The following is a 22115-nucleotide window of genomic DNA, read 5'->3' as shown; positions in this document are numbered from 1 at the left end:
TAAATTTGTAACGCCTCACTCAAATCTTATTGAAAACCCACCTTTTAAGATCATAAGGATTTAGCCCTTGATTGATAGAATCAGGTATATGACTTCACCGTCGTACCACCGGTATGCCAACAAAAGGCTAAACCAAGCACGCAAACACGCCTTACAATGTTTGAACTCCAACGTTATAGATCGGTGAGAAACCGAATGGAAGTAGTCTAGAGCAATCGCTACATACCCACAGGGAGGTGCTCAATCAACCTGAAGTGGTGAGAAGCCAGGAGCGTTGTCAGCCGTTTACTGAGTAAGCAAACCACGGCCCAGCAAGATCGAGTGTGCGCGAAGTCTGCCGCTGTCGGTGGTCAGCACCGGCCGCGGGAAACAGCATACACGCCGACGCGGCCGGTCGCCGTTGCAAACCTGACCCCGGCATCGCCAGCCTGACCTGCTGCCCGCACCCAAAAATATCCCCGACATGATCACACGCATCCCCACCGCGACGACCACGTATTACACGCTATTCCCCCACCGAGCCCGCCGCGGCAAGCAACGCTAGCTAGCTTTGCACACTGCACGTACGTGGCTGGCATGGAGCTCAGCGAGCACGAGGAGGACGCCGGCGACGTGGGCGGTGGCTGCTCATCCCCGCCCACGCCGCCTCACCGCGTGCTGACGTCGGCCGCCCCCGAGACGATCAGGTGCCGGTACCACGAGTGCCTCCGGAACCACGCGGCGGCCTCGGGCGGCCACGTCGTGGATGGCTGCGGCGAGTTCATGCCGGCGTCCACCGAGGAGCCGCTCGCCTGCGCGGCCTGCGGCTGCCACCGCAGCTTCCACCGCCGGGACCCTTCCCCGGGCCGCGCGGGCGCAGCACGGCTGCTGCAGCTGCACCTGCCGGCGTCCATCAACTCGCGCGCACCACCCGTGCTGCTGCTGCCGCCTGCAGCGGCCGCCAGCAAGCAAGGTTTGCCGTTCCCTGGCTACGGCACGCCCAGCGGCGGCACTGGCACCACGACCGCGTCCTCCAGCGACGAGCGGCTGCGGCCCTCGCCGGTGCAGCCACGGAGGCGGTCACGCACGACGTTCACGCGGGAGCAGAAGGAGCAGATGCTGGCGTTCGCGGAGCGCGTGGGGTGGAGGATCCAGCGGCAGGAGGAGGCGACGGTGGAGCACTTCTGCGCGCAGGTCGGCGTCCGGAGGCAAGCGCTCAAGGTGTGGATGCACAACAACAAGCATAGCTTCAAGCAGAAACAGCAGCAGGAGAACAGGCAGGAACAGCAGCAGTAGGCAGGATGCCATGTATGGGAGGAGACAAAGGTTCGATCGAAATGAGCGGGGAAGGTAGAGCCCCCCTCCTTCCTGCCATTTGATGTTCTTTTCCTATTCTTGTACTAATCAAATTATTATTCTTCTTCTGACCTTTTAATTACTGAATAATTGGTACGGTAGATGCAATATAGGTTGGATTAGATTCTTCTTCTTATATATAGAAAAAAGTCCATTTTAAGACCAATAGGTGGGTTAGATTTTGGCATCCCGCGTTTGCGTAGCTGTGAGCTCTGATTCGTTACTGTCTTACACTGTTAGTATATTTTTGTAAGCCAAACAGATCAAAAAAAAATTGACCATTCAGAGCATGGATTACAATCAACTGCCATTAAAATCGAAAGGAATCTCATGCCAGTCAACTGAAGATAACTGTATACATACACACGGCTTTTTTCTCTGATTGGTAACTTGCGCTAGTGACAAAAGGCGGTAAAAGGGCTGGTCAAAAGTCAGAACTATGGCTGGATTAATGAAAATCCATTATCTAAAAAAAAAGTCAGAACTATGGCCGTGATCAGCCTCTAAGCTGTATATCTGTGTGATGATGGTTCGAAAGATAAGGCAGTTTATTATATTTCTCGACGTTTTCCTTCTTTCTGGGAGGAGTTGGTACATACTCCCTTCGTTTCACAATATAAGTTATTCTAGCATTTCCCACATTCATATTAATGTTAATGAATCTATATATATATATATATCTATTTAGATTTATTAACATCAATATAAATGTAGAAAATGCTAAAATGACTTATATTGTAAAGCGGAGGAAGTAACAAGAAAATTCAGCATCCAGCATCGATGGCACACCAGTCACCATTCATTTCCGGTTGATTTTTTCCGTCCGGAATTAGGGTGGGTCAGGGAGGAAGAGATATGAAGGAAATGGTCTGATAGTAACCGGAGGTGCTGAACAATCTATCTATAGTTGGCATTTGCAATTTGTGCACTGGTGGGCGGCTGGGATTTACGTGCATGGCCGGACATCACATGGTACGTGTCCACATCTATCATCTATAAGCTTGATTGCAAAGATTTTGTTGATTTTGTTTGAAGAAATTGTGAGGTCCGTGTTGCGAAGGAGGAAAAGGTTGACAAGGATGTAATAAATGCGCTCAAAGAATTTAGCAGAACAGACAAGCTGAAAAAAACAAAAGGAAAAAAAAAAGAAAACTTCAACGTCTAAGAGCAAGTTTAATAGTATAGCCAACTACTAGCTTCGAATCATCTATAGCCAATTCATACAATAGTTACTTAGTACACTATTAATGCCTGGTTCCACCTGTCATACACACATTATGTCTTGGAGTCTGTGCTGCAGCTGGCTACAGATTTATAGTCCGCTACTCTTCTCTTTTCTTTTATCTTTTCAAAATATGTTTATAGCTGATTTGTAGCCTACTATTGTACCTGCTCTAATAAAGATCTTGGGTATTCATTAACGCTTCATGGTGTAAGAAAAAACCATGTGGAGTCTAAAATAGATGAAGACAAACAAATATTACTATGCCATAGTATTATATGAATGTTTGGGCACTGCCATCAAAATTTATACGGTTTTTTTTTAACCAAATACCCACTCACATTGGAATGCAATACTCTGAAATTTCATTCTGAAATCATGCTTCAAACTCATGTTTACAGCACCACGAATTCGTTAGTTAGCTTAATAGTCGATTCTAAAGCATGTCGTTGAAGGTATTTATTTCTTAAGGCAGAACCTAACACATTTTAGTCACAGCTGCTCAAATGTGTACACTTAGGCCATGTTCGTTACTTGTGGTTGAGAGCAAATCCCTCCCGCAAAAAAAACGGAGCAATCCATTAGCACGTGATTAATTAAATATTAGTTTTTTTTCAAAAATAGATCAATTTGATTTTTTTAAGCAACTTTCGTATATAATTTTTTTAAAAAATATCATTTAGCAGTTTGAAAAGAGGGGAGTGAATTCCCAACCCTAGATGCCGAACTTAGCCTTAATTTGTAATTAGTAAAACTCCCGATAATCTTCCTGGTATCTCTTGTTACCATGAGTTACTAAAATTTTAATGAAAAATTTGATATATCATAGTATCTAGAAAATGTGGTATCTCATGGTACCTCCTTAAGAAATATAAAATTGCTCTTTAAATAAACACTTCCTAGTCAGTGCAATTTCTCGTAAAATGTAACATGTGGCTTAGCAAGCAAAAATATTTTTGCGCACCATCCCAGGTGCTTAAGATTGTTGGAGCTATGCTTGAGAGAGTCGTCTTTTACAAATGGTGACAGTATGAAGTGGTCAGCTATTTATATAGCTTGTGCGCCTGGACAAGGACAGAGAAAGAATGTCTAGTAATGGTTAAGTAATCTACTACTCCCTTGATTCCAAAATATAACAACTTAAATCCGAATTAGACATAGTACTTCAAATCTGGATAAACCCCTATCCAACATTGTCTTTGCCTGTGATGACGTTTAATGCTGTTGAATGACTGTATTAGGTTTGTACTTCGCAGGCCCCAGAAAATCTGGACCTGGGAGAACAAAGTTGGATCCAATACCAGGATTGATCTGAACGCATTTGGTGTAAAGATTGCATATAACTACCATTGTCCACTATTGCAATTCACAACAATGACGACCAGAAAAGTATGTGTTTACAAGTTACCGTCTCATAGACGAAGAGATGGCATAAAGAGTTCGGAAGGAGGATACTCATGCAGGAAATTAGCATCAGCGAGATGATGTTATGATTATGATAACCAATCCTCAACTTCTTGTTGTCAGGTCTACTTCTTATTAACACGGGGCTTTCCTTTGACCTCAGATTCCTACACACAAAAATAATGACAAAACAAGAACCTATCAGAGAAGAATAACCAGACCAAGCATATATGTCTTCATCCAAGAAAAAACAACAAAGAGGATGGTATTAGCACATCGAAACTCAAGCAAATTTACAGAGTCTGTTTGAAAGTAAAGTGTAACTTGTCAGATAAAAGTACAATTAGTTATTGCCCCAGGTCTTTTTTATGTCTATGTAACCACTTCAAATTGATCAAACAAACTAAAAATGTTATACATCACATAATAATTACTATAAGAGAACCAACCTGGACACTATGGAGAAAGATATTTGTTTTTGCAGTAGAAGGATTGTGCTTCTCGGCACCCTTGCTCCAATCATAGCATACCTAACACAGGTCAGCAAGACAAGTTGCGTGAGCAATTTAATTAAATTTCAGAACAATCTGAAGAATACAAAATCATTTATAGTTGATGTTCGAGCCAAATAGGAACTTATCTCCACACATGCTTTCTAACATCAAAAGTGCCATAGTTACAAGAAGTCAAACTTAGCATTTCTACTGTTCATTTATCAAAAAATATTCCAAAACATTTAAGACACATTAAATTACACTCTGCAATATGATGTATTAAATTGCACCCTGCAATATGACGTATTAAATTGCATTCTGCAATATGACGTATTCCCCTAATCTGAAATACTCCCTACGTCCCAAATTATAAGGCGCGGTTTGACTTGGAACGGCCTTCAACATCAAACTTTGATTGCTAATTTCTGTGAAAGTATATTATCATCCATAGTGAAACTAAGGCCTTGTTTAGTTCCCAAAAACATCACATCGAATATTTGGACACATACATGGAGTATTAAATATAGATAAATTAACAGTTAGGGGGGAAATCGCGAGACGAATCTTTTGAGCCTAATTAGTCCATGATTAGCCATAAGTGCTACAGTAACCCACATGTGCTAATGACGGATTAATTAGGCTCAAAAGATTCGTCTCGCGGTTTCCATGCGAGTTATGAAATTAGTTTTTTCATTCATGTCCGAAAACCCCTTCCGACATCCGGTCAAACGTCTGATCCCAAAAATTTTCTTTTCGCGAACTAAACAGGCCCTAAAATCATATGAAAGTACATCTGAAATTCTGAATATGAATCTAACAGTACCATATTAATATCACTAAACCTATATATTGTAACACCAATTAAAAGTCAAAATTTATGGTGTGAATTTTGAAATGTGTGCGCGCCTTATAATTTGGGGTGGAATGAGTACTATCACGTTAAGGTCTATGGTATTATATGCATCCCTCGCTCTTGGCTACTGCTGGTTGTAATGTTAATTATTGAGGTGAATGACAATCCAGGAGAAATAAATCTAGCAAAAGTATCAGAAGTAACAATGCATGTCTAACAATTCATTATGGTGCAGATGGCAAGAGATAGCCTACCGCATAAGCAAATATTGAGCCATCCTGATTGAATGTACTGCATGTGATGGGTGACGGACACTTATTGAAAGCCTGCAAAACAATAGAGTTAGGTATATCATGACACATTAATATGGGAATTGAGAAGTAAAGACTTGACAAAGGAAATTTTAATATAATGATTTTCTTCCTCATAGTGTAACTATTGTATGAACTACACTAAAGACTAATATGTTAACCATGAGCTTTAGCGCTTGCTGGCAATTCTTTTGCACTAAACAACACATTAAACAACCACAAAATAGGATAGCTGGATATGTCGCACCAGTGATATCGGCATGGCCAGTGAGGAAGGGAACCATACATCAACTCTTGTTCTGATGCCCGTCTGCTACCTTAATTTATAGCAGTTAGTTAAATTGAGTATGATTTATTCCTGTTAGTTATCTCATCTATTAGTTGAGTGTTAACTGTTAGCTGAATTGCTAGGCTCTATCTAAGAAGAGACCATTACGTTAAAATTTAATCATTTCAAGAAGGGTAAAAACCAGAAACTTGCACCAGGATTGGTCTGAGTCTCAGGCACATACATGCTCAGTGAGTAAGGAACCCAGCTGTGGGACAAATAGCAAAAATATGTGTTATCCCATCTATTCCCACAAGTAAGCCAAACATGCCCATAACATGACTGCTTGGAACTAGAAGTTTCAGTGAATGGGGTTACTTAGTTTGTTTCTCAAAAGAAAATTAGCAGTTTCTGTTCGCTAACAGATAATGTGAGTGTGTAAATCATCAAAATAATTTGCAGTTCTCAGAACAAAGACCTCATTTTGTGATCGATCTGACCTTATCTCTACTACTTAGAATATCTCAGTAGACAAGTCTGGCGTTTGTATGATTTTTTACATAATGACGCTGTGCAGAGAAGTGCATACATATAGGTCTGCTACTGGGTTGAGAAACAGTCCAAAACCGCTCTAACCCAGCTCCCTAGTGAAGCAGCGATCCAAAACAATCCACACCGCTCCCTCAACTCTAGAACCCAAACCAAACCAATCCAATCCATAACAGATTTTAACCATCCATTCAAGTTAAATGGACTCAATCCATTTTAAATCCATGGACTCAAACCATTTGCTGCTAACTAGTCGAGGTCCAGGCTGGAAGCTCATCTCTTCTACACCATAGACGTTACCGAGACGGACTGCCGCTGCCATCAAAGCCGACATCTCAGATCTCACATGCTGCCACCATCTGAGCTCGTACACCAGCTCTGCCAACCGCCGCGCACCAAGTGCAACAGTGTGTTCATTTTTGTGAGCTCTATATACTACTACCAACTTGTGTGAGCTCATTCTGCATGGAGCCTTCTTCAGTGTGCATCCAGATCCAGCCAGCGCGCTTCATGCCCAAGCTGTTCAGCCAGAGGAGCAAGAAGCAGAGAGTAGGAAAACGAGGTCCGAGCTGGGGGAGGGCAGTGCCACCCTGCCAGAGCTCATCGTGGAGCCAACGGCGGCGTGGTCGATGTCCTTCATGGGGTCACACGAGTATCTGGCACTGGAGATCATCAAGGGGGAAGGCCATGGCAGCGCCGTCGACTGGTGGATGTTTAGCTTCTTCCTGCACGAGCTCCTCTGCGGCAAGACACCATTCAAGGGGTCAGGCGACCGCGCCGCTGTTCAACATGACCAGCCAGCAGCTGCGCTTCCCGGAGACCGCCGCCGGTGCACCCTCAACCCAGTGCCTACAGCGCCGGCCAAGTCACAGGTCACCGCAACGCAGGGATACAACTCTTCGATAGCCATGCGGTACGCACTCCGGCTCCGGCTCCGGCTCCGGCTCACGCTAGTGAAGCATCGCGTGTACGACAAGTTGAATCCACTTTCACCCATGGGTTGAATCCATGGATAAAATCCAATTTGGGGCCACAAAACTGTAACCACAACCAACCCGCCCCAAACCTTTTCTTTAGTGCATCCAACCCGCTGCATTCACAGCATCAATCCATCCAAAGTCAATCCACATCATAGTTATTAAGACCGGACCGGAGAATGAACCGGTTGAGCTCTCGGTTCACTGGTCTGGTGGTTCGACCACTAGTTAGACCGGTCCAACCACGGTTCGATGTATAATATGATGTAAATTAGCGCATGCTGCTGTTCGAATCCCCACTCCTACACCCTTTTCTAGCGATTTTCAGTGGAGTTTGCTCAGTGGGCCTCGCCTCAGCCCATCACCAAAATCCCAACAGCTTGTAACCCAGTCTGACCACTCCGGTTCAAAACTTGGTTTATATAAAAACCGCCCGGTTCAATAGGTTTTTCCCAGTTTAATTGCACAGCCGGTCTTTTAAGGGGGACCGGACCGGCCGAGGCCCTGGTTCCGGTTTTTCCCGATCAGACCGCCGGTCAGATCCGGTACTAATAATTATGATCCACATAGGAAACCGACCCATTTAACACATTCCAACCCGTTCCACTAGCATGCCTACACACATAGATGGCCGATTAATTTCATTTATTTAGTTTTAGATCTGAAGATACTGATTTTCTCATTTGTAAGATTATAGTATATGGTATATATTATATTTATTTGAAAACCTCCACAGCGCACAGGCATCATCATGTCTATAGAATTGGCAATACAACTACATCACTCCCATGTTAGTTAAAAAGAAATACATAAAATAAATAGACATATGATGTGCAGTACCTTAAGCCTTTGCTTACTGTCCTTGTCCCAAAAGTTGAAACCTCCATCAGAGCCCGAAGTGGCAAAAGTATGGTGCACCTAGATGAAATGTGCAGTATAACAAACAAATCAACAAAAGTAGTTATTTCAAGAGAGCTGCTGATAATTTAATCCTGAGGCAATAGGCAAGTAATCAAATATTATATCCCACATAAAAAGTAATCAGTTATTATTATAATTCAAATGAACATCCACAATGACCATGTGTAATTTGCTTCTCCAGATTTAAAATTTTATGCATATTCAAATTCTTCCATCCAGTTGTCTCAGAAAAAATCCGTCAAGCTTAGGAAGCAAGTAACCAACAATTCAAAATATTAAATGAAATTACATTGAGCAAGGGATCTTACAGGGTGAAAGTTCAATGCGTTAACAGCGTATATGTCATTGCCATCACGGTGACATTTAAATGTAAAGTTTTTCCCTTGTTGACCATCATCAACATGATGAACACCAACTCGTCCTTCTATCGATCCAACCTTCAAATAAATCATAGGTTAATTAAGCATTTAAGCGCTCAAATGATCAGAAACAGTTGACCTTTTATAAGGTACACCAAACACAATTATGCAGTAAAGTCAAACAAAAAAGGCAAACAAAAGACAAAATAAAAGCAGCTGACGATGGATATAAAATGACCAAGATTGAGAAACAAAATATAATGGACTAAAGACAACAAAGAGGACTGCTAATGACTAAAATTGGAAGAATCACTAAGAAAGATAGGACATACCTGCTACACATAACAAGATCAGTTGTCATAAACAATTGTAAAATGGTGAATTTAGCAAGTATTTATTTCACTGTGCCAGAGAAAAACTGACTGATGATATAGCAACTGTCAATTTGACTGCTAAAAATTGAATGGCGACAAAATCAACACAGATTTACGGTATATCTAACTTCTAGGTACTTGCCAAAAACTTACTGCATTTATTTTTCTTATGCATAAAGAACAACTTATTGTTTCAACCTCCAAATATAGGCCATCTACACTGTAGTTGCATTTTACACCACCTTTCAAATTAAAAGGTTAATCCTTTTACACATATGTTAGACTAGAGGTCAGAAATGGTCACAGTTGAAGTTGGGTGCAAACTACCTAGTTTGACCCTTTTTTTTATTTTTTAGTACAGAATTTAGGCATTAGTTAACTACTGAGATTGCAATTAGGATGTACATGGGAGCTAAAATTATTAGGAAGAAACATCGAACGGAACCCACATTTAGACCAAAGAGAAAACAAGGCATTACCAGAAACCCTTGCTGATCAGGAAATGCAGCAAGACACCTTGTCTGGAGTTTTAAAGGTGACACAATCCTCTTGAATTCAGCCTGTTGAAGCATCGGAAGCGTCAGTTGCAACTTGCAAATGACATTTAAAGTGTCCAGCGTTACAGTGATAAACACAGAAATTTGAACTGGTTGTAGAGAGGGGCACAGCTGTTACTGGCTAATTTACTCTTGTTAAAAAAAATCTAGAAATATCATTTCACCTAATAAACTTTTCACCTCCACTTCACACAAATTAAATATTGATCACATGAGGATAAAAGACCTAAAGCCTACACGATTGGAAATCTCTATATGATGACAGGGTATATAATATATTGCAACATTTAATTCTCCAATCCTTTAGCAACTGAGCAAAGGCAGAATAATTGCTCTCACTGATTTACATACCACAAAATTTACTTGATTCCCTGAAAGTAACTTGGTAAAACTACATACAATGAAACAATTTCATTTTCATGTAATAAAATATGCAGCAAAACTAAAAAAAAAGAGAAATAGACTTCAGAAGGTAAGAAAGTGTATCAAACATTAAACTATAATATAGAGGTAGTAGTTGAGTTAGAAGAAAGATGTGTGTAAACTACAAGAATTATGCATAAAGCTCACATTGACTATAAACTATGATAACTATTAAGTTGAGTAGGAAAACAGAACGTGCTAACATATATATAAATTATGGATAACAAAAAAAACTGAGCATATATGTCTCCTAAATCCTTACACATAACTAGGATAAAAGTATAGAACACAAACCACCACGAGAATTTAATATAAATTACCTGTGGATTCTGCATATTGAAGACTATTACATTTCGATCAGCAGTGCCAACCACCATGAGAGGATAACTAAGTGAGAGAGCATAACAGCGCTCAGGTAGTTGCTGAACATGTGCTGGCTGAGGTTGTCGAACATCCCAGTACCTTAATGAATTTGGTTATAAATCTGTTGTTAGACATTAGTTGCAAAAAATGATCATTCTCCTCATTGTGTTCACATGTATGTATGCGTTGGTGCAGAGGCCAGAAGTTATACTTCCATTGTCCAAAAAAAAAAAACATGCAGGTATACATTAGGAGAACAAAATTTGTGGTGCTTGAAAATAATTGTTCCCTGAACATTACATCAGAGGGAATACTCGATATCACAAACAGGAAACATCAGCATACATTAAGCGAGTTCAAATAAATGTAGTTTGCGCAAATTTCCTCACCTCAGAGTCTTGTCCCAGCTCCCACTAACAAGAAGGTTCATCTGTGGTATCCAGGCAAGCTCTTTGACCGGTGCTTCATGCCCTGATAAAACCGTGGGCTGCCCACCGGAGAGCAGCGGCCACATCTTAATCTGTTTATCACAACCTCCCGAAAAAACAGTAGTCCCATCATCCTTCCATGCCGAGCACAGCACCTGCATGAAATCAACCAACTAGATGTCAATGCAGGGAAATACAGAGTGCAGAAATCGAAGATTCCACATCTATAACGAGCTAATGGGAGCAAACTATATGGAAGGGCCGCAGTACCGGCTGATCGTGCGAGATCGAGGCCTTCGCTTGGCATTGGCCTCCAGGCTGGATCTCCCAGCAACGAACCTGCAAAATTCCAACCGCAATCTCAGGATTCCACTAGCGGATTCGCCGAAACAAACAAAAATGTTTAAAAAATAAAAAACGAAGCGTCTAGGGCTCGAGCGACGGTGGGCGGGCGGGGCTCACCTGGTTGTCCCATGATGTGGCGACGAGGTGGTTCGCCTTGGGACTGAAGCTGAGGCTGGAAACCGAGTCCCCGGGCGCCGGATTCACCTGCAAGGAACGCGAACAAATCCATCTGAATCGAAACGAATCGAATCGAGACTCAGCCAGGGAAAAAGTTGAGCCGTGCAGGCGAAGGGTGGCGGCGGCCGCGCGCGCGCGACGGCGCGAGGACGCACCTCGAGGGACTTGTTGGGGTTGTTGTTGGCGCCGCCGCCGCCGGCGGTAAAGCTCGCCATTGTGTTGGGCGGCGGGGAGTTTGGGAAATTTTGGGGAGCGAGGGGAGGGGAGGACAGGGAAGCGGAGGAGGCGGGGGTTTTGGGGAGGGTTTTGGTTTTAGGGGAAGGGGAATCGCGTGGGATGGACGCGGGACGCCACAAGCCCGGACGAGGCGGCCAAAGGCCGGGCCAGGTCGCGTGGAAGTGGGTAGAGATGGCAATGGGGCCCCACGACCCGAGACCCGATGGGTTTTTACTTCATTAGGAGTTTTTAACAGGCACAAAACCTCATCCATGGGTTTGCTATCGGGCATAATTCTCACCCATCGGGTGGACCGGGTCCAATAGCGTTCTATAGTCACCCGAACCCATTAATCCATGGGTTAAAAACAACCGCATGGCCTAGCCCATGAGTGTAATTGGCCCAAGGCCCAACAAAGAAAAAAAAAACCCTAGCTATATAAGCTGTCCACCCAAGCAACACTAAGCTCCATTTCTCTCCCTCCTCTAAAGCCACACACAGTGGGAATGGGGATAGCGGCGGCGGGGGCGGGCCAGCGGCTCGCGTCATAGAGGCCGTGAGGTGCGCCAGCCTCGCGAACGCTGCCTCCTCCTCACGAGCCCCACTGCCATCGCTGCCGCGTGAGACGCTGTTCGCGAGCTCTAGGCCTCTTGTGCCGCTGCGGCCTCCTCCCGTGAGCGCCGCTATTGCTGGATCCATGCTTATCTGTGACCGCCGCCGCAGCTCTTGCGACCTGCGTCTCCCTGCTGCTCACCGAGACCATTGCTGCAGCATGCAAGCAGCAACACGTGCATCTCCACTCACTCGCCATCACCATCTCGCCCATTGGCCTACCTATTTCTGTTGTGCTTCTCCTGTTTGTGATGTTAATTGATTTGTTTCAGCCAAGTTTGATATGGCGGTTGGGTTCAATTGTCAAAGCCAAGTAGCTAACAATAGCTTATACTGTGATCTGGAATGATTTGCTAATACTGTGGTTGTATTTATGTCAATTGAGGTGTGATGTGCTCTCTTAACAGTGCCACTTTTTATGTATTATCATCTGACATGTTGATTTTGCAATGTGGCCATATAGTTTTCCTGGATCTGATTGTTGCACAATGTTTAACTACTGTAATGGGTATGGGTACCCAACGGGTACCCATCACCCGCGTGGGTATGGATATGGGGAAATTTCTCACTCGACAGCGGGTGTGGGTATTGAAATGGGCAAAGTTCACTCTTCATGGGTGTGGGTACGGGGGAAGAGAACCCGATGGGTACACACCCGTTGCCATCTCTAGAAGTGGGATCGCGGGTGAATTTTTTTTAGAACCTTTCCAATTTTATTTAAAAAAAATTAAAAAACATATTTTCAAGACGTGAAACTTCTGACCATGGCTGGTGTGGCAAAACACATTACCACATTGATAGAGATGACGTGTCAATGTTGTCTTATCACGCCGGTCAAACTAACATGGCAGGACAAAAATATCATTTTGATTTTGAAAATAAATTTTGAAAGGGATTAGTTTTAAAATTAATAGGTTTAGAAAATTATAAAATTTCATCGCGGTTGTGCGAGAGAGTGTCGCCGCTTACACCCTTCCAAATCTAGCCACACCTCACGCAGTTCAATAGCGTAGAAGATAAAACTGTACCAGCTATCTAGCTGACCTCCTAGTTCATATGTCCGTTGGTCTGACTGGTTCAATTGAAAGGTTGTGACTAATGTGGTAAAGAGAAAGGCATGCTACAAGTATGGCTACAGACTAAATGGATGGCTACCTCGATCAAACTTAACTAACATGAAGTATGAAGTATGGTAATATGAGGCAAATTATGATGGGCAACCAAATATACCTATGTTTTTATGTTTTTCTTACAGCTAGGTGATAGCCCACTTGGTCACTGAGACATGCTTCATTTTTTTCACCCTTTTGGTGTTGTGTTATGTTACGTACTCCTTCTATAAAAAAAAAACTAATTCTTGATTTGAATCTGGACATTTATTATGTCCACATTCAAATCTAGGATTGGTTTTTTTTAAGGAACGGATGAAGTATTTGAAACTGGTGAAATGTATGTTTAAAAGAATAAAGCTAATATGCTTTCTAAATAAGTTTAGATGTATTTGCTAAAAAAATATTAAGTTTTGAGGCACACAGGAATATCAAGAAAGGGAACTAGCCGCCACCATTTTTTATGGTGTGACTTTTTATATAATTGTCCTTTGGAGTTAGATAAAAAAATCGACATGCATAAGAGTTGACTCCACCATAGTATTCACCTAAGAAAAAAGATCAGGATTTCTCATTTGGCTAGCTAGGCCTTGGGTTTGGTGGACTTTAGACAAACTGTCCAAAAATGTCGACCCTCTTTTCGTTCTAGCTAAATTAAAGATTGATAACTTTACAAAATAAGAGTTATGTCACAATAATAACCCCCCCCCCCACCCACCACCCCACCCCCGCATAAAAAAAAGTCCAATCCTAAGTACAAATCTAGACACATGCGTGTATGTCTAGATTTATAATTAGAGTTTGCCTCTTTTTTTTGACAGAGTAGTTAGTAGTAAGTTTCTGATGTTTACACAATCTTTAGCAAAAAAGGAAAGAGAGAACCCATTTCAAGAACAAAAGAAAAACGAAGAAGATGGTAAATGCACGTTGTGTCTACAATATGCAAGACGAGCAGACGAGAATAGCGCATATATTATAGCACCCTAAAACGTAAATATACACTAAAATATTTTCTAATTAAAGAAAATTTTAGCGAAAATCGGGTGACCATTTTTTTATCGGAAACATTTAGAAATTCGATTCAATATTTACACTTCAAACTAATAGGTGTAGGAGTGTCATTCATTACCCCCAAATATGCTATTACACATATATTAATTACATTATTGCACGCGTGCATAAATTTACAAATAAGCACGCTCGCGGGAGATCGATTGATCAACGTAGTACAGAGTGCAGACTAGGATATTATTCATGCCGCATAGCTAGATCTTCAGGTGCAGTCGTGCAGATCGAGGTGCTTTCAGCCTGCACATTGTATACATATATAGTTGATATCAGCGATATGGATAAGAGATTCCCAATCTACAAGTTGATCAATGCATATATTGATGCATGCAAATCTAGTTGGCTAGCTACTTCAATTCACGATATGTAATGTACGTAGCCATGGCTAATCAACAGTCCGGAGTGCAGCATCCGTGTACCACACAAGGGTCCGGTATTACCTGGTTTTTGATTTCCAAATTTACGTACGGCAGATAAAATTTAGATCAAACTTAACTTTTATAATTTTGACTAGTAATAACTTTAAAAATATATAATTTAAAAGCACTAGAGCAACATAGATTTGTCATACAAAGTAATATAACAAAAGTAAAAAAAATTATTTATTGTATATATTTTACTAGAATAATTAGTCAAAGATATATTTTGAAAACCGTCTCGTTGTTCAAAACGTTTTATAGAACTGGATGAAGTACTCATCTACCCATAAACATAAGGGTTTTAAATATTCTTGGTATATTTTAAGAAAGAAGATAAAAAGCTACAATGCAGTTAGGGTGGAACTTAGGTGAGGGAGTTCAGCGGTAAAATAGGTAGAAATTAAATAAATGGGTGATTGGGTAATACTCTAGAATTTAAGTCATGATATTTATGGGGAAATTTCAAACATCAGAAGTCTTTATTTGTAGGCAAAGAAGTACTCCTAAACAAAGCTTAATAAAATTGTAAGGTGAATTTATAAATCGTTTTGCCTAACTTTAGAAGGTTCTTCCCTAAAGCTAAACTAAACCTTGACTGGCCAATTGGCCATTCGCTACCAGATTCCAGAATTTTCTTGAGATGGATAGACCGCCAAGAACAACATCAAAACGGTCAATTTAATAAGTTTTGTCGACCAACCGATAAGAAATAACTGTAAAGGTAATATAACGAGTAAATTTGGCTGTCGGGATTTAACCCGTCAAGAAAATTAACGGGCCACCAAAAAAAAAAAAATCTTCATTCCTGTGGACTGTGGTGATTGCTGCAAACTTCGAAACATAGCAAAACAACGACTTGATCGATTAGTAAACTCCGGTGAACAACACGATCGAAATTAAGCGGCCGCGCGCGGTGGCCTTCTTTCCGATGCACTGACCTGCAGTCGCGGGCGGGGGGCACCTGTACGCGGGGAAGGGCACCTTCCCGGTCTCGATGCGCTTGACGTCCTCCACGAGCAGGTCGTAGTAGCGCTTCACCTCGTCGGCGGACTTCCCCGCAACGTCGCGCGCGATGTTGTGCCACCGCTCCGGCGTGTCCCTGTCGTACACCGCCAGCGCCCGCTCGAACTGCTCGTTCTGCCTCGCCGTCCACTGCGGCGCCCTCGACGAGCTCACCGACATCGACGCCATCGAGTCTCACACAGCAAATTCTCTTTCTGAACTGGTTATCGATGTGTTTGCAGCGCTGATCAGCTCGTCAGCAGCAGCGCTACTTATAGCAGCCTGCCGGGCTGGAAGCCTGGAAGACGATGAGCTCTCTGCTAGCTAGATGCAGATTCTCTTGTGGGGTCAAAGCAGGGGAGAAAAGCTAAGCATCGAGAATAAAGTCACAATCTAACCGATCGAGCCACTGGAGACGGCCACTACATGAACGATGATGAGCTTTGCTGAGAATAAGGCATATAACTTAACCGATATATCGTCATGTTGAGCCAGTGACAAAGCTTTGCAAAAGAAAATTATTGGAAGAAAGATTTGTGTCGAACGCGGTGGATATATCATATATCTCTCTCACCTTTTTATCCCTTCGATCTATCTCCTCGAGCAAGATCTATATATCGATCGATCGATAGTCATGGCACGTAAAGCTCATGGATATAGATCAGAAGGTTATTCCGCCGTGCGCGTTTGTCAACTGTGACATGCACGTATTCCGTCCTGCATCGCGCGCATTGGATTGGCGTGCGCTGCGTCTGGTCTCTGGGCGATACACCTCGCTGCTGCTCATGTGTGCAAACGGAGATCACACGCGCACTTGTCCCAGGGTCATTATTGACCTCTGCCTCTCTGCCACTATTCACAGGTGGAGTATGAGTATCCTATTCCCACGGACTTCTTCTTTCTGTCGTGGCTTTACGTGGTGCACATCGGCTTGTGACAGGGTTTCGGTGCTTTCTTCTTTAATTAGAGGTATACTTTAGTGTAGTTTTCTTCAAAAACTTAATTTCTTCATTAGCATTGTTGTTAACTTCTTTCCGATCTATTTGGTAACTTTATAATATTTAATGTTTAATTGATCCCTATTGTTCACTTTTTGATCATCTAGTTCAAACTGGTCAATTGACACTGCTAGTCAAGAGACGACCCTTCTTTCAATTCCACAAAATAGCATCGAATATATTGTCACCTATATTGTTCATGGCACTCCCTTTTTATCGCAAATGCTTAATGATTTGGACATCTGACAAAAATTTTAACTTTAAGGTTTCGTCTGGCAAATGTGTCAGGGTTATGAATACCACATACCTAATAGTAGTTGACTAAATCTCGGCAAGACCCACCATGTACCATGTCCTATACGGAAACAACCTGTGGATATAGGAGGAGTTCCGGATAAGGAAAGACAACCAGAGTTCTACATGGAAACGACAACGACTACTCGAATTGTATCCATATTGGTTCCCTAGTTCTACTTGGACAAGGGGACACATATGAGTATAAATACAAGCCCCCCTAGGAGGAGAGGGAGGGGATCAACACCCAACACAATCGACATAGAAGCCACAACATAGAAGCCTACATACGCCAAGACACGCCGCCGGATATTGACTTCAAGGATAAGCACAGCTAGTACCCTACGGTGTCTCCGGATACTGTCAGGAGAGACGAAAGTGCTATCTCTGATCTCGCCGGGCACGGATTCGAGGAGAAAAGCTACCCTGTTGTTGACTACGAGTCAGATCGTCAGACCACCATATCGACAACAGTTAGATAGGCTACCACAAATATTGTACTGGTGTGATTATCATGAATAAGAGCAATACCGGCTTCGGCCAACAGGATGTAGGGTTATTACCTGACAATTCAGGGGCCCGAACCTGTATAAAAATCCTCGTCTCCATCTCTTTTACCTCAGTCTCGCGTATACCCTAGTACCAACGATCCCCATGCCATACAAATACCGTAGTCGAGACATCAAACGTCGACAAAATGAAATAGGGAAATAATATCCCACCCTCTAAAGGAAAATATCGTATCCTAGCCATCCATTCTACACGACTCATTTAATCCTAGCTAGCCATTCATCTATTTCCCTTTCCTAATTCCATCTCATAACCCACCCAAAAATCTATCACCAACCATTTAGCCATTCCTCTTTTGAATTCTCTTTCATAATCTCGTAAAATTATTATATTTTATATATCTATTCTGTACTGGAGAGAACTGCACTATAACTAATTAAGTACACTACGATTATAATTAACTTAATAACAACATATGCTTGTCGATTCCATAAGCATTAGGTGGAATCTTCGAACAGCAAGTTGTGGGACATTTGATTCCATCCAAAAAAAAGTGATCTCTTCACATATCAGAATAAATATCTTTTCTTTGATTTTTCAAACATAACAATATCATGCTGAAGGATCCATGAATGATTCTCCCTTGGGTTTTTGAGTATTTTATTTCCACTTTTCCATCAGCATTCTGAAACAGTACGCTGCTCTGAAAATAAGTTTACTTATTTGCACCTTTTTAAAGTATTAAAAAAATTAAAGCAGCAAAGTACAGTGTAGCAAGTATAGCAATTGTTTTTTTTGGCATAATCATCAGTATAATTTAATCCAAAATATTTGGCTGAACGCGACCATGGCTCCATGAGCGCGGACACCATGGCCGGAGCACCGACGCCGGTGTTCAATGGCGGCGACGACCAGTGGCGAAAATGGGCATCGAAGGCCGAACAAGGAGGTGGAGGGGACATCGGTGGCACAGCGCCAGTCTTCGGATGGAGTGGATGCGGTGTTCGACGGGGAGGCGAATGCCAAGATTTGGGAAGAAAAGGGGAATGGCAGCGCGAGAGGAGGTGGCGGCCTCAATGATCACAGTGCGAGAGAGATAGAAAGAGGTGAGAGGGGGAAAATATAAAGAGGGGAGAGTATGACATGTTGGGTCTACTATTTTTTTTAAAAAAAATTGTTGAATGAATTGCTAGGTAGGAACAAAATCACCCCGGATTAAGTCGGGGTTATTTATCTAGTTTACATAGTTAAGAGTGTAAAATATATAGTATTTAAGTTTATGGGGTAATTTGGTCGATTACAATAGTTTGGAGAGGTAATTCTAACTTTTTCCTTAATTACACGCTGACTGGAGATCGATAGTACAAATTAAGATTATTGTGAAATGCAAACTCTCCACTATTATATTTCACCATTCTTTCAGAATAAAGGAAATTAATAATGACACCTCTGCATGAGAATATGCATGAGTATCTCGAGGAGCATGCAGGAACGACAACAATACTATGCATAAAGATGACCAGCACATATATTGGAACGTTGATTGCCAAAAGCTTGACACGGACAATCTACAATGGTTATCGTACCAATCAAACATCGGAATTATCATCCTGGATGCGTACATGGTACATACAAGCAAATTAATTAAGACGTACACTATCACACCCCCACCGCCCACGCCATATCATGATTTCTCTAGTATAGTCCTAAAAAGCACCTACACTTCACTTCTAGAGTATCACTGTCGATAACTATAAAACAGACAGGGATAAAAGTATATACATGGACAAGTACGTGTCTCAACTCTCAAATCACGTGTTTTTTCAAGTAAAATACGCATACTGCGCTTTATTAATTAATTGGCTTCAAACTGACAACCTCTCCCTCTCTGCACAAACCTTTTCTCACCATCTTTGGATGCGAATTTTAACTAAAATTTCCTAAATCCTGGCGTTCGCCTCCCCGTCGAACAGCAGGATTAAGTTAACATGTTGCGCATAACCACATGTATTAAGGTCCCATTGTTTCATAAAACCACGCAGTTAAGTAAATTTTATTTGATCTACTATACATGCACATGAGATTCTAAACTTATGTACTAATTAAGTTGATGAGCTCGTTCAATCCATCATTTAAATGATGGTGCTATCCATGAAAGTTAGTTATTTTTTTATTTGCTAACATATTATGCTATAAATTAGTTAACAGTATAATTTTGTGAAGACCATGATAGCTGAGGTTATATGCTACATACCGAAATTATTGTGATTTTGTGCAAATCGAACCAAAAAACGTACCCGGGGTTCTACAAATTAATTTGCTCCATTCAATATAAATCTCACAAAACCCCATACATATATTATAAAAGTACGCCATATATTAAAACATATAATAGTCGCTTTGATGATTCCTAAGACAAAATTATTTTTATTGGATTAGTTGATAATTGAGCGCAAGGAGAAATACATCGACAGGCCAGTAGCAAACATTTGAAAGTGCATGCACCTACGATGACAAGGAACGGAATGCGCCTTTAATTGATTAATCGCCTTTCTACGACGTGATCGACGCTAGCTAGAGCTAGCGGCGGCCGGCCTGTGGCGTGGCGCCGTAGCCCAAGGAGAACGGCACGCCGCCGGCCTCAATCTGCTCGACATCCGCCTGGAGCCGCTCGTAGTGGCGGCGCACCTCCTCGGCGGACTTGGCGCCGCCCATGTAGCGGGCGACGTTGTGCCACCGGTCCGGGGCGTCGGTGTCGTACACCGCCAGGGCGCGCTCGAACTGCTTGTTCTGCTGCTTCGTCCACTCCGACGACGCCGCCGACGCCGACGACGAGGACGAGGCCTTGGAGCTGGATGCCATGTCTCGTCTTGAAACGGGCGAACGGGTCCTGATCTCCTGGAGAGAAGAGAGAGTTAATTGCTGCGGCTTGTGCGTAGAATGAAACGGATGGAGTGAAAATGGTTCCTGAGGTTAAAATCGCTCATGAGAGCTGAGTATATATAGGAGCAGTAAGGTTGATTTTGGACTCCTTTAGGAAACCTCAACGCGGAAAAAAAGAATCACCGCAGAAATCATGGGTGTGACGCGCGCTAGTTAATTACTATAAATCAGCCTGGTTTGAACCTTCCAATTGCATCGAACCAGGGCTGAATTAGTGTAATTTCCATAGTTTTGTTCTTTCTGCATGCTTTAAAATTCCATAAATTGAAGTGTTATTTCAATGGGTATTTAGGCCCGAGAGGACTATAGCACTAACTGCCTACTTACTATGGTTTACATTTTTTGTTGCAAACCGGTTGGTTTTCGTTAAAAAATCGAGAAACCAACAAACTCAGGCCGAGAATAGAAGCCAAAAAAAAATCGATGGGTTTCAAGCAAACTCAAATTTTAATAAACAAGTTATAAAATATAAAAATCCTCTAAATATTATTATATTCATAGTGATTTATAGGCACGCAATAGTTCAAAAAATATTGAATTTTAATGTAGTTTTGAATTGGCCACTTGGAAAAAAAAAGGGGAAAATGTTTTTTTTAAAAAAAAGGCCTTCATGGGCTAAAAGTCCATCACTTGGGCAGTTGGACCAATGTAGTCCATTTTATTTTTTTTTCCCAAAGAGAAGATCCTTCCATTGAGGATTCATTCCTTAGTCACTCTCCAATCCTGTTGTTACAGTTCCATGTTGTTCATCCTACGACTTAAATTATGTTTTCAACCTTGCAACTTTATCTATATAACGGACTTTAAACTATATATTGATTATGGATGGAATTTCTACTATGTATGTAGATGTTAATAATTTCAAACTTCAAACTATATTATTGAAATGTTAATGAGGTCACTGGTATATTTGGTAATGCAAATTAAATTGTCAACGATATGGGATTTAAATTGTTGTGCACATGAATACATATTGCATAGTCTTTTTCTAAATGTGAGGCTAGCAAAATTATGGAAAAGGTCATACCAAATCTGTTTATAAATTTATAACACTTTTCCACATTTCTCCCCAAAGTGATATGCTTTATTTTGCATTTCCCCACCATCCTACATTTTCCCCCATAATCTTCTCCATCTCTTCGGTTCTCACAACCAATTTTCTAGTCAAAATTTTTGAGTATTTCACTTGTTTTTTTTTATGAATGTACAATGGAACTTGATAATTAAAACTTTGGTTTTTGAATTTTGTCGAAACCGTCATACTACCAGGGACCAGCTAGGGTGGTAATTTAAACCCGACTTCAAATTTAACACTGATTGCAACTGTCACTCTCTTTTTCGCTATTTGTTATATTGTTTCACGTTTTCTTTTTTACATATCGTCCTATGGTGTTAAAAATGTGACCAAAAAACATGTTCAAAACTGCAAAAGTTGGCTATACCAAAATTATATCATTAGACTTTCACAAAAAATACTTTCATAACATTACGATTTTATTAAAAATATTTTCATGAAAACCAATAAAAGTGTAAAGTGGTCAATGCATGTATATCTTGGTGAAGGTGGAAGTTTTAAAAAGTTGA

General features: G+C 41.6%; 4 protein-coding genes across 4 annotated transcripts; 1 reads left to right on the top strand and 3 right to left on the bottom strand.

The window, feature by feature from the left end:
* Positions 1-311: 311 nt before the first annotated feature.
* On the top strand, positions 312-1635 carry LOC127783971 (zinc-finger homeodomain protein 5). The gene has a single exon (XM_052311140.1). It carries the CDS (start codon positions 577-579, stop codon positions 1273-1275), a length of 699 nt encoding a protein of 232 aa, XP_052167100.1. The 5' UTR covers positions 312-576; the 3' UTR covers positions 1276-1635.
* A 2055-nt stretch (positions 1636-3690) lies between these two features.
* LOC127783963 (protein RAE1-like) lies at positions 3691-11673 on the bottom strand. The gene is made up of 11 exons (XM_052311128.1): positions 11516-11673; positions 11301-11387; positions 11109-11177; positions 10800-10993; positions 10368-10509; positions 9547-9627; positions 8643-8771; positions 8254-8331; positions 5563-5634; positions 4411-4491; positions 3691-4128 (listed from the first exon to the last, which is right to left on the bottom strand). The coding sequence occupies exons 1-11, from the start codon at positions 11573-11575 to the stop codon at positions 4087-4089; spliced, it is 1035 nt and encodes a 344-aa protein (XP_052167088.1). The 5' UTR covers positions 11576-11673; the 3' UTR covers positions 3691-4086.
* Positions 11674-14343: 2670 nt separating this feature from the next.
* Positions 14344-16313, bottom strand: LOC127754993 (protein RADIALIS-like 2). The gene is made up of 2 exons (XM_052280616.1): positions 15723-16313; positions 14344-14605 (listed from the first exon to the last, which is right to left on the bottom strand). The coding sequence occupies exons 1-2, from the start codon at positions 15973-15975 to the stop codon at positions 14601-14603; spliced, it is 258 nt and encodes an 85-aa protein (XP_052136576.1). The 5' UTR covers positions 15976-16313; the 3' UTR covers positions 14344-14600.
* Positions 16314-19984: 3671 nt separating this feature from the next.
* Positions 19985-20541, bottom strand: LOC127760275 (protein RADIALIS-like 3). The gene has a single exon (XM_052284505.1). The coding sequence runs from the start codon at positions 20448-20450 to the stop codon at positions 20169-20171; it is 282 nt and encodes a 93-aa protein (XP_052140465.1). The 5' UTR covers positions 20451-20541; the 3' UTR covers positions 19985-20168.
* Between the last annotated feature and the right edge of the window lie 1574 nt (positions 20542-22115).

This window comes from Oryza glaberrima, chromosome 1 (genome assembly GCF_000147395.1).
Source record: "Oryza glaberrima chromosome 1, OglaRS2, whole genome shotgun sequence".
NCBI classification, from domain to species: domain Eukaryota; kingdom Viridiplantae; phylum Streptophyta; class Magnoliopsida; order Poales; family Poaceae; genus Oryza; species Oryza glaberrima.
The sequence above is the reverse complement of the archived record's forward strand: the minus strand, read 5'-3'. Positions and strand labels throughout refer to the sequence as shown.